A 13,998-nucleotide genomic window follows, 5' to 3' on the forward strand; every position below is an offset into this window, starting at 1 on the left:
GATTTGGGTGGGGACACAGCCAACCCATATCACAGCCAACCCATATCACACCCATATCCACCATTTTGTTTCTCAATGTGCATGCCCAGGAAGTTGCTTCTCCCTAGTGTCTGCGTTCAGTTAACACTTTAGTGTAATAGGTATGGACCATCAGGAAATGGCCTCTTCCTGGGGCTGGCTGCCAATTTATCACTTTTAGAGAGGCAATGTGATGATTGCCGAACCATCACCCCAACATTCCTAGTTGGGGAGGGGGGCTCTTCTGCCATGCTCATGTCTGTCTAACTACCTATAACAGCTTCATATTGAGTATAGGATATCAATTTCAAACTCTGTAGAATTCACCATGTAGCCTCATCTACCTTTGTGTTTCTCACCTGATCTTCACACGCCTTGTACATGTAACTGTCCAGTGGGTTCACTTTACCCACTGCCTACACAGAGCCTATTTATCAAGACAAGGGAATTGCAATAGAGAAAGAGTAATTCACACAGACCCAGCTGCATGGAAGACCGGAGTTTTAGTATTACTCAAATCAGTCTCCCTGAAAACTGGGGAATTGGAGTTTTTGAAGAAAACTTGGTGGGTAGGGGGCCATTGAGTCAAGAGTGCTGATTGGTCAGGTCAGAGATGAAATCATAGGGAGTTCAAAGCTGTCTTCTTCTGCTGAGTCAGTTCCTGGGTGGGGGCCACAGGACCATATGAACTAGGTTATCAATCTGGGTGTTGCCGGCTGATCCATCTAGTGCAGGGGCTGCAAAATATCTCAAGCACTGATACTACGTTTTACAATAGGAATGTTATCACCAGGAGCAATTTGGGGATTTTTAAAATCCTGAAGCCTCCAGCTGCATGACTCCTGAATTTGTGTATTTTCACACAGCTATGAAGACTACCTGAGACTGGGTAATTTATAAAGGAAAGAGGGTTTTTTTTTTGAGAGTTTCACTCTTGTTGTCCAGGCTGGAGTGCAATGGCGTGATCTCAGTTCACTGCAACCTCTGCCTCCCTGGTTCAAGTGATTCTCCTGTCTCAGCCTCCTGAGTAGCTGGGATTACAGGCATGTGCCACCATGCCCAGCTAATTTTTGTATTTTTAGTAGAGACAGGGTTTCATCATATTGGTCAGGCTAGTCTCGAACTCCTGACCTCATGTGATCCACCTGCGTTGTCCCAAAGTGCTGGGATTACAGGCGTGAGCCACTGCACCTGGCCAGGGAAGAGGTTTAATTGACTTACAGTTCAGCATGGCTGGGGAGACCTCAGGAGACTTACAATCATTGGCAGAAGGGGAAGCAAACATCCTTCTTCACGTGGTGGCAGGGAAAAGAAGTGCAAATAGAGGAAGTACCAGACACTTAGAAAACCATTGTATCTTGTAAGACTCACTCATTATCACTAGAACAGCATGGGGGAAACCACCCCCATGGTTCAATTACCTCCACCTAGTTCTGCCCTTGACACATGGGGATTATGGGGATTACAATTCAAGGTGAGATTTGGGTGGTGACACAGATCCAAACCATACCAACTCCTGAACCATAATTTCTACTCTTGTGGCTAATTTGTTAGTCCTGCAAAGGTAGTCTAGCCCCCAGACAGGAAGGGGGTTTGTTTTGCAAAAATGCTTTTATTGTCTTTGTTTCAAAGCTAAACTGTAAGCTAAGTTCCTCCCAAAGTTAGTTCAGCCTACACCTAGGAATGGACAAGGACAGCTTGGAGGTTAGGAACAAGATGGAGTTGGTTAGGTCGGATCTCTTTCACTGTAATAATTTTCTCAGTTATGATTTTTGCAAAGGCAGTTTTATACATTTCAGCATTACTGAACTTTTAGCAATTTAAAAAATGTGCAGTGGTTTCTCATCAGAGGCTTTTGGTGTTATTCTGTGTTCCTGGAATTCCTGCCTCCCCATTTAGCTACCTGGAAATACCTTCATTCTCTTGTTGCTTTTCCATTGCTGCAGAGTTCGATGTTTCCACCTTTCCTGTGGTCTTAAAACAATGTATAAACACTTCTGTCAGAGTATGAACCATATAGTATGTCAACTATTTACATGTCTATCTGCTTTTGTTAGCTTGTTAGCTCCTTGAGAAGAGGGACTTGATTTTTTTACATCTTGATTATCATTGGCTTAGTATGGTTATTGGCATATAATATGAGCTAAAATAAATGTTCAACTGAATCAATATGGAAAACATTTGGTAATTTGGAGTCCCCAAAATGAAGACTGCTTGTATGTGGTTTTGTTAGCCTTAATTTCTTTCTTTTTTTTTTTTTGAGACGGAGTCTCGCTCTGTCGCCCAGGCTGGAGTGCTGTGGCCCGATCTCAGCTCACTGCAAGCTCCGCCTCCCGGGTTCACGCCATTCTCCTGCCTCAGCCTCCCGAGTAGCTGGGACTACAGGCGCCCGCCACCTCGCCCGGCTAATTTTTTATATTTTTTAGTAGAGACGGGGTTTCACCGTGTTAGCCAGGATGGTCTCGATCTCCTGACCTCGTGATCCGCCCGTCTGGGCCTCCCAAAGTGCTGGGATTACAGGCTTGAGCCACCGCGCCCGGCCAGCCTTAATTTCAAGGATCGAATTTGCGTAAGCAGCACTGTACACTCCCATAACATACATGATGCCATATGGATTTGTTAGGACCTATTACCATCCAGGGTCTGGAGTCTTAGCTGTCTTAGGTTTGTTTTATTCAACAATAGATGAGCTTATGGGTACTGGGAGCCCATGGATTGCCCTAACAATCACACAGTTCCAAAATGATGAGCATTCCTGTCGTTTCCACCTGTCATCTCTGTCTTTCAGAATCTTGCCTATCTTTCAAGGGTCAACCAAAATGCTATTCCTGCAGCAGGCCTCCCTTGATTACCTCAGGGAGATCTTTTCTCTTCTTTAAAAACGTGGTACCACTTATTGCCTGGCCCATGCTGTTTTATTTTTACTTATTTGCATTAATATTTTATCTTCCCTTCTAGATTGCTAACTTCTTCATGAACAGCCTCATGAAGGCCTCTCAAGAGGGAAGTGGTTAGACCTTTACCTGTAGGTAGCTAAGAGTCATTGGAGCTTAAGTTCAAACAAAAGAAAAAAAATAAGGGACTTGATTGCATTTGTATTTTAGAAATATAATCTGTAGTAATGTAGATGGGATGGGTGGGAGGCATAGACAACAATAAAAACCTACTATGAGTTCAGATAAAAGATGCTATTAGTGGAAACAGAGTTTGACGGGAGAGGGAACAGACATTTTAGAAGTTCTGTTTGCCTCCTTAGTGACAGAGTAGAGGGATGTGATAGAGAATATACAGTGATGCTTAGGCTATTGATTAGAATGCTTTTGATTACAATAAGAGAAAACTATCTCAAACTAGTTTAAGCAATAAAGGAGATTTATTGATCTATGTAACAGGAAAATTTTGGTCAGTTCACTGAAACAATCTACTATTCTCTTAGCACCACCATCCTCATAACAATAAAATGGCTACAACTTTGAATTTCTACCTCTACAAACTATTTCTTCAGAGGAAGAAATTGTACCTGGGTCCAGAGTTCCAGCCCAAATCTTAAACTTCATGGTGATTGGGCTAATCTCCCTGGCCAGGGCAATGCAGCATTCAGGCTCTTAATTCTGAAAACAGCTGGTTACTTGAGCCACATGCTGTGGAGCTGGAGTTAGGGTCAAGTGCTGTCAAGCCATGTAGCTGCTATATAATGGAGAAAGGTGGCCACAATATTGTGGGAGATAACCACAGTATCCCCTAAAGTTTCTGTGGTAGATGACATGATGCGGACTGGAATAGGAAACAGGAAAAGGTACAGGTTTGCAGGAGAAAATATAAATGAGTTGATTTTGTGAGGGTCAGGCAAGATAACAAGTAACGGGAGCATTTCTAAAGAGGGAGGAGCCTCATGAAGGCCTCTTAAGAGCAAAGTAACTGGGCTTGTTCTAGGAACTGAGAGAAGGCTATTGGGCTGGCATCTAATGATCTGAGGAAAGACTGGATAAGATGAGGTTGGAGAGAGGCTGATGTATTTTGGGTCATGGTAGGGAGTTTGGATTCCAAATGCAATGGGAAATCAGTGACAGATCAACATCCAGTATACATTTTGAAAATAACATTCGTGTTGCTTTGTGTATACTGGAATAGATGAGACTTAGAATTGGATGCAGGGAGAACAGGTAAAAGCTATTTCATTAGTTCAGGCTAGAACTAGACTGGGGTGTGGGGCAGAAGAAATGAAGAACAGTGATAGAGTAAGGAAATATTTTGCAGTTCAAGTTGACTGGTTCTTAAGATGGATTGGATTTAAGAGTTGAAGGAGTTAGAAGAGTTAGACTCTTAGTTTTCTGGGTTGAATTGCCATTTGAATAGCATAATATGGGTAAAACCAGAGGAGAAATAAGTTTGAGAAGAAGATAACTTTGGAAATGAAAGGTTTGAGATGTCCATTCGATTTCCGAGAGAATATGTCAAAATAGGTAGCTAAATGAGTCTGGAGCTCATGTGGAAGAGAGTCAGGGATAGAAATGTAAAATTGGCATTCTTATCGGAATTAGCATTAATCCATCATAATGGGTGATAAGATGTAGACCTTAGGATTTAAGATGCCCCATGAGTGAGATATTCTCTATTGTCTCTGGAGTTTAGCCATTTATTTCATATGTAGTCTTGAAATTCAGTCTGTTATGTATCTGGACTTGATTTTGGTAATCACTTGATTATGATAATTCTTTAATAAATTTTCCCTGTTTTTTACCACAGTTTCTGTCAGATCTTGGGCATTCAGGGTTGAAATAATAATACAATATACTCCTTTTTTTCCTTATTTTGAAAGAGCTGCTTAGGTTTTTGGAAGCTACTAACATTGGATTTTGTTCTTTCTCTTTTCCAGGCTGACTTTTGTAAACTTTTCTGCTTAACTGTGCATTTTGCTAAAACCTATAGACTTAAAAATAATTAAATATTTAAATAATTAATAAATCATCTTTTAATATTATTGTAAATAATTAGTATTTCAATATTATAATTAACATCAATTTTAATATGTATTTAAAATAATTTTAAATATTTATAATATTTTAAAATAAATATTTAAAATGCCAATGATTTTAAATAAATAATATTTTAAAACTAATATTTAAAAAAATAATTAATTGCCTGATGTGGTGGTTCATGTCAGTAATCCCAACATTTTGGGAGGCTGAGACGGGAGGATTGCTTGAGCCCAGGTATTGGAGACCAGCTTGGGCAACATCATAAGACCTTATCTCTACTAAAAAAAAAAAAAATTAGCCAAGTGTGATGGCGTGGCCTGTAGTCCCAGCTATTTGGAGGCTGAGGCTGGAGGATCACTTGAGCCTGTGAGTTCAAGGTTGCGTTGAATCACAATTGTGCCACTGCACTCCAGCCTGGGCGAAAGAGCGAGACACTGTCGCAAAAAAATAAAAAAAAATTTAAAAAAGTAATTAATTAGTTTAAAGATGTTGTATTTTGTGCATGATACAAAATGCAAAAGATATAGAACGGTCTTCCAACTGTAACCCTCACCCAACCAATTACCTTTCTATTTCCAGATCTTGTGAATCATTTCATGTTAGTTCATACAGAGCTGCCTCAGGTTCTTAAATGGTTGCATGGTGTTTGGTATGGGCATAACATATTTTCCAGTTCTCCCATTGTAAACTTAGGTTTTTGCTTACTTTTACTCTGCTAGGAACAATTCTTCAAAAAAAAATTATTATAAATAATAATATTTTCTAGAAGCATGTATATGTTGTGATAAATTCCCAGTAGTAGAATTGCTGCTGGACCAAAGAGTTTATGCATTGTAAATTTTCATAGATATTGCCTAATTGCTTACTAACAATGACTAAAAACGGCTTTCCTTTGTTCTAATGCTGACAAAGTGAGTTACCAACTCCTTGCTTTGCTACCAGTATGAGAGATGAAAAGTGTATCATTGCATCATTAAAAAGTGCCCTTGTTGAACACTGGAATTTGAATGATACAGTGGTTTGGATTAGATTTTACTGAATTTGTGAAATGACTATTTTACCATTATGATTGTCAATGGATACATGTATTTTATATGGCTTTCTTTTTTAAAAAAAACTATAGCAAATAATTTCTAAGTCACTGGAGAACATTATTTGATACTATGTTTTAAATTATACATGATATAGATGTTTAATTTTCAGCTTTTTAAATCACTAAGTATCTTTAATTTGCAGGTTTTATCTGAAAGAACTAATATTGAACCTTGGGTTTGTGCCAACACCATTCGTCTATTTAATGATGATAACACAATTCCCTTCATTATACGTTATCGAAAAGAGCTCATTAATAACCTTGATGCTGATTCCTTGAGAGAAGTTCAACAAACCCTAGAAGAGCTACGGTAAGAAACCTAAGAAAGAATGAGCCTAGTGTAAGGGAAAAAGGCCAGTGAGGAACAGTGAGAAAGTGAATGATGGTATATTTTTGACAATTTCAATATTTTGTTTCCTTGAATTATTGTAATCTGGATATAGTCCTGACAGAGGAAGTCAGCTCTGTTTTACTTATTTAGGGGGTGTATGGAGTCCCTCTGCTGGTGTATTTATGCATAGCTTGAGCATGTATTAGCAAAAAGGTCGTTTGCAGTAAAAGTGTGTGCGTCAGAGTTTGGCTGTCATCTTCTTTCATAGAAAAGATTGGGCATAATGGCAAAATTAGGACTGCCAGCAAGAAACTCGAAGTACATTTTATTCTAAATCTTTTAACCACTCACATAAAACTGTCCTTTTAATTTCATAAAGTTCCTAAGTGGAGAGTTCTTTGGCAGTATAGAGTTTGGTAGGAAATATGTATATTTCCTTTTCCCATACTTTTTTTTTTTTTTTTTGACAGAGTCTCACACTGTCGCCTGGGCTGAAGTGCAGTGGTGCAATCTCAGCTCACTACTCAGCTCACTCCTGCCTCAGCCTCCCAAGTAGCTGAGATTACAGGAATGCGCCACCATGCCCTGCTAATTTTGTATTTTTAGTAGAGACAGGGTTTTGCCATGTTGGCCAGGCTGGTTTTGAACTCTTGGCCTTAAGTGATCCACCTGCCTTGGCCTCCCAAAGAGCTGGGATTATAGGCTTGAGCCACCATGCCCAGCCTTTTCCCCATACTTTTAATGGTTATGATATTTAACAATAATGGATTGTAAGTTTTATATGGTTACAGAATGGAAAGTACCTTTTTAAAACAATTATGCCTCTGGACTCACTGTTAATAACTCAAATATATGTACAAAGACTATAAGACTGACCATATTATTTGATAGGGTTTATTAAAACACTTCACTGCTTATGCATTTATTGCATGTCTCCTACGGGCACTGTGTTAACGCATACATTCTTGAAGTGTACAAAAAAGATCTGATTAAAATTGGATTATCATTCTACTATGAAGCCATTTTAAAAGTATTAAGGAAAAGCAAATAAAAAAGACAAAAAAAAAGAAAATAAAAATAAAAGTATTAAGGGTAATTTTTATAACAAGCTTGACAGGCTTTCTGTTATTTTGGGGGAACTTGAATCTCACTAACTTTTCTACCTCTTTTGTTGACATTTTCTTAGTGTCAGGAGAATTAAAATGCTAATATGTGGAAAGTTATACTTCATTGAGAGTCAGAATCAATTAGCCAATGTAAAAGCATAAATGACTAAATCAAATAGTCTCAGATGCAAATCTTCCAGAGCCAGGCTAGGATAATCAAGCATGGGGGATAAAAATTGGAGATTACAAATCCTGTCTAAGTGGGGCAACCCCTGCTCATCTCCAGTAGATGACTGTCATGCAGGGTTGTCTGCCCAGTTTGCTGGTTCTTCCTATTTCTGAAAAGAAGCTGGTAATTTGGGTTTGTACGTCAGAAATTTCTGGGCCAAACAAAACCACTCTCGGCCACACCTAGAAGGCCAGCAGTTTGCAAATTCTGAAGTAAGCTTTCTATTTGGTTGAAGTCAAGGTAATTAAGAAAGTCTGAGGGTTTGGATCTGAAACAGGAGAAAGCGTCATAAACAAGCAAGAAAAGCTTGCTTAAAAATTAAAGGGTAGTCTAACAATATTTGGTTGTATGGGAGACAAATAGGAGCTGTATATCAAGAATATTATTATTTTCTTTTTCTTTAAAAAACACTTCTACTGCAAAAGAATTCCATTCTCTGGGTTTCTATGAACCCAGAATACATTGAATATTAGTAGAGGAATGAATTCTCCTTGAAGTAAGTGGGGGCATTGACTGGAACTTAAGAGATCTTTTTCTATAATACAGAGATTTCTTTTTGGTAATGAGATATGATCTTTATTTTTTCTTAAGCTCAGCATTTTCTATAACTAGAGCATTGGTTTTCAATTTGTTAATTGCTACCCCTACATTGGAAGTAAAACCAATTTAATAAGTCGTACCACTTAAAAAATGAAATAGTGAATAGAAAATACAAGAGTACATTTATGTGGTAAAGGCAAATATTGTTTCATGAAATGTTTCAATTATGCAGCATATATATGTATGTATACTGGGTTGCAAGGTAAAACATTTTTAAATTCACTTTGAAAAGTGAATTACAGAGTATGATTCTGCATAGGAAGAAAAGTTTTCTGTATTTTTCTCTAAAGATAATTCTCTTCTTCCTATATGCAGGCTAATAGGACAAAAGGAATTGGCTTTTTGTTTTTTTTTTTTTTTTTTTTGTTGAGACGGAGTCTTGCTCTGTCGCCCAGGCTGGAGTGCAGTGGCCGAATCTCAGCTCACTGCAAGCTCCGCCTCCCGGGTTTACGCCATTCTCTCGCCTCAGCCTCCCGAGTAGCTGGGACTACAGGCGCCCGCCATCTCGCCCGGCTAATTTTTTGTATTTTTTTTAGTAGAGACGGGGTTTCACCGTGTTAGCCAGGATGGTCTCGATCTCCTGACCTCGTGATCCGCCCGTCTCGGCCTCCCAAAGTGCTGGGATTACAGGCTTGAGCCACCGCGCCCGGCCGGCTTTTTGTTAAAATGACCTGGTAGGCTTTAGCCCTTGAAAACAGTCTTGAGGCCGGGCGCGGTGGCTCAAGCCTGTAATCCCAGCACTTTGGGAGGCTGAGACGGGCGGATCATGAGGTCAGGAGATCGAGACCATCCTGGCTAATACGGTGAAGCCCCGTCTCTACTAAAAAAATACAGAAAACTAGCCGGGCGAGGTGGCGGGCGCCTGTAATCCCAGCTACTCCGGAGGCTGAGGCAGGAGAACGGCGTGAACCCGGAGGCGGAGCTTGCAGTGAGCTGAGATCTGGCCACTGCACTCCAGCCTGGGCGGCAGAGCGAGACTCCGTCTCAAAAAAAAAAAAAAAAAAAAAGAAAACAGTCTTGGGCTACTGTGACTATAGAAGACATACAGGTTGTAATCTAAGTACTACATATTCTTCTCTGTAATTTACAGTCTTCTGCCTTTGGTTTTTTTTTTTTTTTATTTACCAGTATTTTTAATTTTCTTTTCCACCAATCATTTTGAATAAATCATATTATCATCTATAACTTTTGCCCATCATTTTAGCAGTACCATTATTAGGCAGATTCTATAAATAGAAGGTAATACAATAGGATGAGAAGCATTAACTGTAACAACAGGATTGTATATTCACAGTGAAAACCTGTTGTAAATTGGGGAACTACTGTGCACGCCCTTCCTTTTGTCGTTACTTGTTTAGTGATCCCCGTAAATTGATTCTTGAAATCAGCTTTTCTACCTGGAATCCTGGTTCTTTTTAGTGGGGAATGGATTGGGAAACCAATTGTGGGTGCTGGGTGTGCCCATACTGAGCAGTGATACTCCGGTTGCAATGAGCATACCTAGTACCTATACCTTGGTTTTCAAGTATCGTTCTCCTGATTCCAGGGCTGGGGCAGGGAAACTAGAAGATAAGCCTGAAATATCATATGCCAGAGAATAAGGAAGTGCTCACAGGATGACAGGGACATGTCAAAAGGACACAGAAGCTAGCTTGAAGGGGTTACTTCTGGTCAAATCTGGAACAATTTGAACATTAAGATAAATGATAGCAATGGATTGTAAGCACTAAGTAAAATAAGAAACCGTTAAATCTATAGTGATGTAAATAAATCAGTGAATAAATTCAAAGTTTAATGAGGAATGGGGTAATTATATAGTCTCAAAGTACCTCTCCACAAAATACTTATAATTACAAGAGGAATAAAGAGTACCTGTATCATGGAGAAACCCAGAGATACAACCTTAATCAAATGATCAAGGTAATCAGTAATGGGACAAATCAAAATCATGTACCACCTAATAACGTGTAATAAGAAGAACACAGTATGACTTCTATGATATTTCTGCCAAAGATGCTCCATCTGTATATAATTGTGAGGAAACATCAGAGAAACCCAAGCTGCAGGGCATTCTACAAAATAACTGTCCAGTAGCATTCAAAACATCAAGGCCTTATCAAGGAGAAGGAAATCAAGGAGAGACTGAAATACTGTTTTAGCTTGAAGGAGACTGTAGATGCATGCCAACTACATGTAACCCATAATTCTTAACTGAATCCACTATAAAGGATATTATTGGTACAGTTGGTAAAACCTGAATGAGGTCTGCAGATTAGATGGTAGTCATATATCAGTGTTAATTACCTGATAATAATGGTTATTTTGTGGTTATGTAAGAGAAAATTTGTGTCACACTAAAGTGTTGGAGTGCAGGGATGTTAACTTATTCTCAAACAGTTCAGAGAGAATAAAATTCCTTTTACTTTACCTGCAACTTTTCTGTAAGTTTGAGGTAGCTTTGAAAAGAAAGTTTTGACATACAGTTTTTGTAGATTACAAAAGTTTCTATTTTCAGGGCTGTTGCAAAGAAAGTTCATAGTACAATCCAGAAAATTAAGAAGGAGGGGAAGATGTCTGAGTGCTTGTTAAAAGCCATGCTGAATTGTAAAACTTTTGAAGAACTAGAACACGTGGTAAGGAACCCTTTTTATCTTTTAACGTAATATCTGAATATATTGCAATTTGGGTCTTATGATTAAAGAACACCAAGAAATAAAAAGCTAACGTCATTAGCCACCATTATTTAATGCAACAAAATATTCTTTATTCAATAAATATTTATAGAGTGTTTTTTTGTATGCTAGGCACTTGGGTTTACAAAGATGAATAAATACATAGTCTTTGTCTCAAGGAATTTCCAGTCAAGTAGGGAAGGACAGTAGATTATACAAATGTGAAGCTTATCAGAGAGGGCTGAACTAGAGATCCAGATGTGGATGTCTTCAGCCTGTAGTTGTTACATGAAACCATGAGAATGGAAGAACTCAAGAAGGGTTTGTCAGCAGGTCAGGACTGACCACTGGAGGATACCACCTTTTGAAGTGTGGATGGAGGATGGGAGAGCATAAGGAGGTAGGAAAAAATAGAGAAGTATGAGGAGAATCAGGAGATGATGGTGCTCTGGAACAGCAGGGAAGAGAGTTTTAGATGGAGGTTATGATCAGTGGTTATGTGTAGCAGAGAAGTTTGGCAAAATAAGAACTGAAAAAAATATATGTATTTGGTAATTAGGAGATCATCATGGATTTTTGTGATACCATTTCCAGCAAGGTGTGTGAGAAGAGAAGCCAGATGGTGGTGGGTGTTAGAGTGAGTGGATTAAGAAGTAGAAGAATTGGCTGGATGCAGTGGCTCGTGGCTCATGCTTATAATCCCAGTACTTTGGGAGGCCGAGGTGGGCTGATCATGATGTCAGGAGTTCAAGACCAGCCTGGCCAAGATGGTGAAACCCCGTCGCTACTAAAAATACAAAAATTAGCTGGGCATGGTGGCAAGCGCCTATAATCTCAGTTACTCAGGAGGCTGAGGCAGAGAATTGCTTGAACCTGGGAGTCGGAGGTTGCGGTGAGCTGAGATGGTGCCACCACACTCCAGCCTGGGCTACAGGGCAAGACTCCGTCTCAAAAAAAAAAAAGAAGTAGAAGTATTGACCGGCTGGGCGTGGTGGCTCATGCCTGTAATCCTAACACTTTGGGAGGCCGAGGCGGGCAGATCACGAGGTCAAGAGATCGAGATCATCCTGGCCAACATGATAAAACCCCATCTCTACTAAAAAAAAAAAAAAAAAAAAAAAAAATTAGCTGGACATAGTGGTGCACGCCTGTAGGCCCAGCTACTTGGGAGACATAGGCAGGAGAATCGCTTGAACCTAGGAGGCAGAGGTTGCAGTGAGCAGAGATCGTGCCACTGCACTCCAGCCTGGTGACAGAGCGAGACTTCTCAAAAAAAGAAGAAAACAAAACAAAGAAGTAGAAGAATTGTGTGTAGAACACTTTTAAAGGAACTTGCTGGAGTTGAGGACTTTGCAGTCCAAGCAATGAGTTTTTAAGATGAGTGAAACCAAGCAACTAATTTAGCATATGGAAAAATATGAAGAATAAGAGAAGGCACATACCATCTTCTTACAGTAAGCGCTTTCAAATTAGTTTTAATTCATCTCTGAAGGAAGAAGAAAGGATTGAGAAAAGGATTTCTTTAGCATTCTCAGTATGTCCTCTAATTTTGTATCCTAGTTTTAACTTTTGTTTTTTTAAAACTGAATCATATGTTTTCTGCCTTTATTTTCTAGTCTGCTCCATATAAAACTGGGAGCAAAGGGACTAAAGCCCAGAGAGCAAGACAGTTGGGCTTAGAAGGAGCAGCCAGGGCACTGCTTGAGAAACCAGGGGAGCTCAGTCTGCTATCATACATTAGGCCTGATGTTAAAGGTACTGGCTTTATTTACAGAGATCAACTTTGTTTCTTTTTTTTTTTAATTTAAAAACGTGTGTTAAAAAAATGTTCTGTTAAGTAATGATTATACAAAAGAATATTACAGCGTATGTAGAATAATTGAAATAAAACAAATCCTGACATACCTATTGAGTAGCCATTCAACTTTTCTCTGTTGATGAAGTGCTATTCTAGTCTTGCCCGTTTTTCTATTGTATTGTTTTTAAAATGATTATTTTAAAATATTTTTTGTCATTGATATGTGTTGCAAATCTCTTTTTCCCAGTTTGTAACTTGTCTTTTCACTTTCTTTATGGCATCTCTTGATAAATAGGTATTAGTGGAGTTTTATTATAGCTAACCATCTTTTAAGATAATAGCTGTGTTTTCTTTTTAAAGAAATTCCTTCATATCCCAGATTTATGAAGATTGTCCTATATTGTCTATTAAAGCTTTTATTTCTAAAAATTTGTTTACTTGTAAAAGTCATAAATATTCCTTAAAAATGTCAACAGTTTTGACATCCAGGAAGTGTAAAGCAAAGCTCCATTCTCCCACTTCTACTCTAGAAGTAAAGTGTCTTTTTCTGAAATTTCCCTCCAAGTGTATCTTCCTATTTTGTGTGTGTGCATGCACAACAGAGAATAAGAGAGGGAAGGCCGGGCGCGGTGGCTCAAGCCTGTAATCCCAGCACTTTGGGAGGCCGAGATGGGCGGATCATGAGGTCAGGAGATCAAGACCATCCTGGCTAACACGGTGAAACCCCGTCTCTACTAAAAAAAATACAAAAAACTAGCCGGGCGAGGTGGCGGGTGCCTGTAGTCCCAGCTACTCGGGAGGCTGAGGCAGGAGAATGGCGTAAACCCGGGAGGCGGAGCTTGCAGTGAGCTGAGATCCGGCCACTGCACTCCAGCCTGGGCGACAGAGCGAGACTCCGTCTCAAAAAAAAAAAAAAAAAAAAAGGAGAATAAGAGAGGGAAGAAGTAAGGGAGAGATATTTCTAAGAAAAACTCAAGGAAAATGACAGTTGATAAATGTCAAGATGCATTGGTTTTATTGTAAAAATGAGCCTTAGAGTAAAAACTTTGGTTAAGAGTGGCTTTTTCTCAGGAATTCACTGTTAAGATTGAGTGGGGAGATTGATGTTCTGGTGGTCTCTACTCTCAAAAAATTATTTTTTTAATACTAAGAAATGACATAATTAACATGTG

At 39.1% G+C, this 13,998-nt stretch overlaps 1 protein-coding gene across 2 annotated transcripts in view; it reads left to right on the forward strand.

Annotated features, from left to right (window-relative positions):
- The window catches only part of SRBD1 (S1 RNA binding domain 1), a 230,814-nt gene that overhangs the window by 22,285 nt on the left and 194,531 nt on the right, over positions 1 to 13,998 (forward strand). For both annotated transcript variants that reach the window (XM_033175816.1, XM_033175817.1), the window contains exons 5-7: positions 6,234 to 6,400; positions 10,872 to 10,989; positions 12,645 to 12,783. In XM_033175816.1, coding sequence (XP_033031707.1) covers positions 6,234 to 6,400; positions 10,872 to 10,989; positions 12,645 to 12,783 — 424 coding nt within the window. The remainder of the gene's footprint in view (positions 1 to 6,233; positions 6,401 to 10,871; positions 10,990 to 12,644; positions 12,784 to 13,998) is intronic.

Source organism: Trachypithecus francoisi, unplaced genomic scaffold (assembly GCF_009764315.1).
Source record: "Trachypithecus francoisi isolate TF-2019V2 unplaced genomic scaffold, Tfra_2.0 Lachesis_group17, whole genome shotgun sequence".
Taxonomy (NCBI): Eukaryota; Metazoa; Chordata; class Mammalia; order Primates; family Cercopithecidae; genus Trachypithecus; species Trachypithecus francoisi.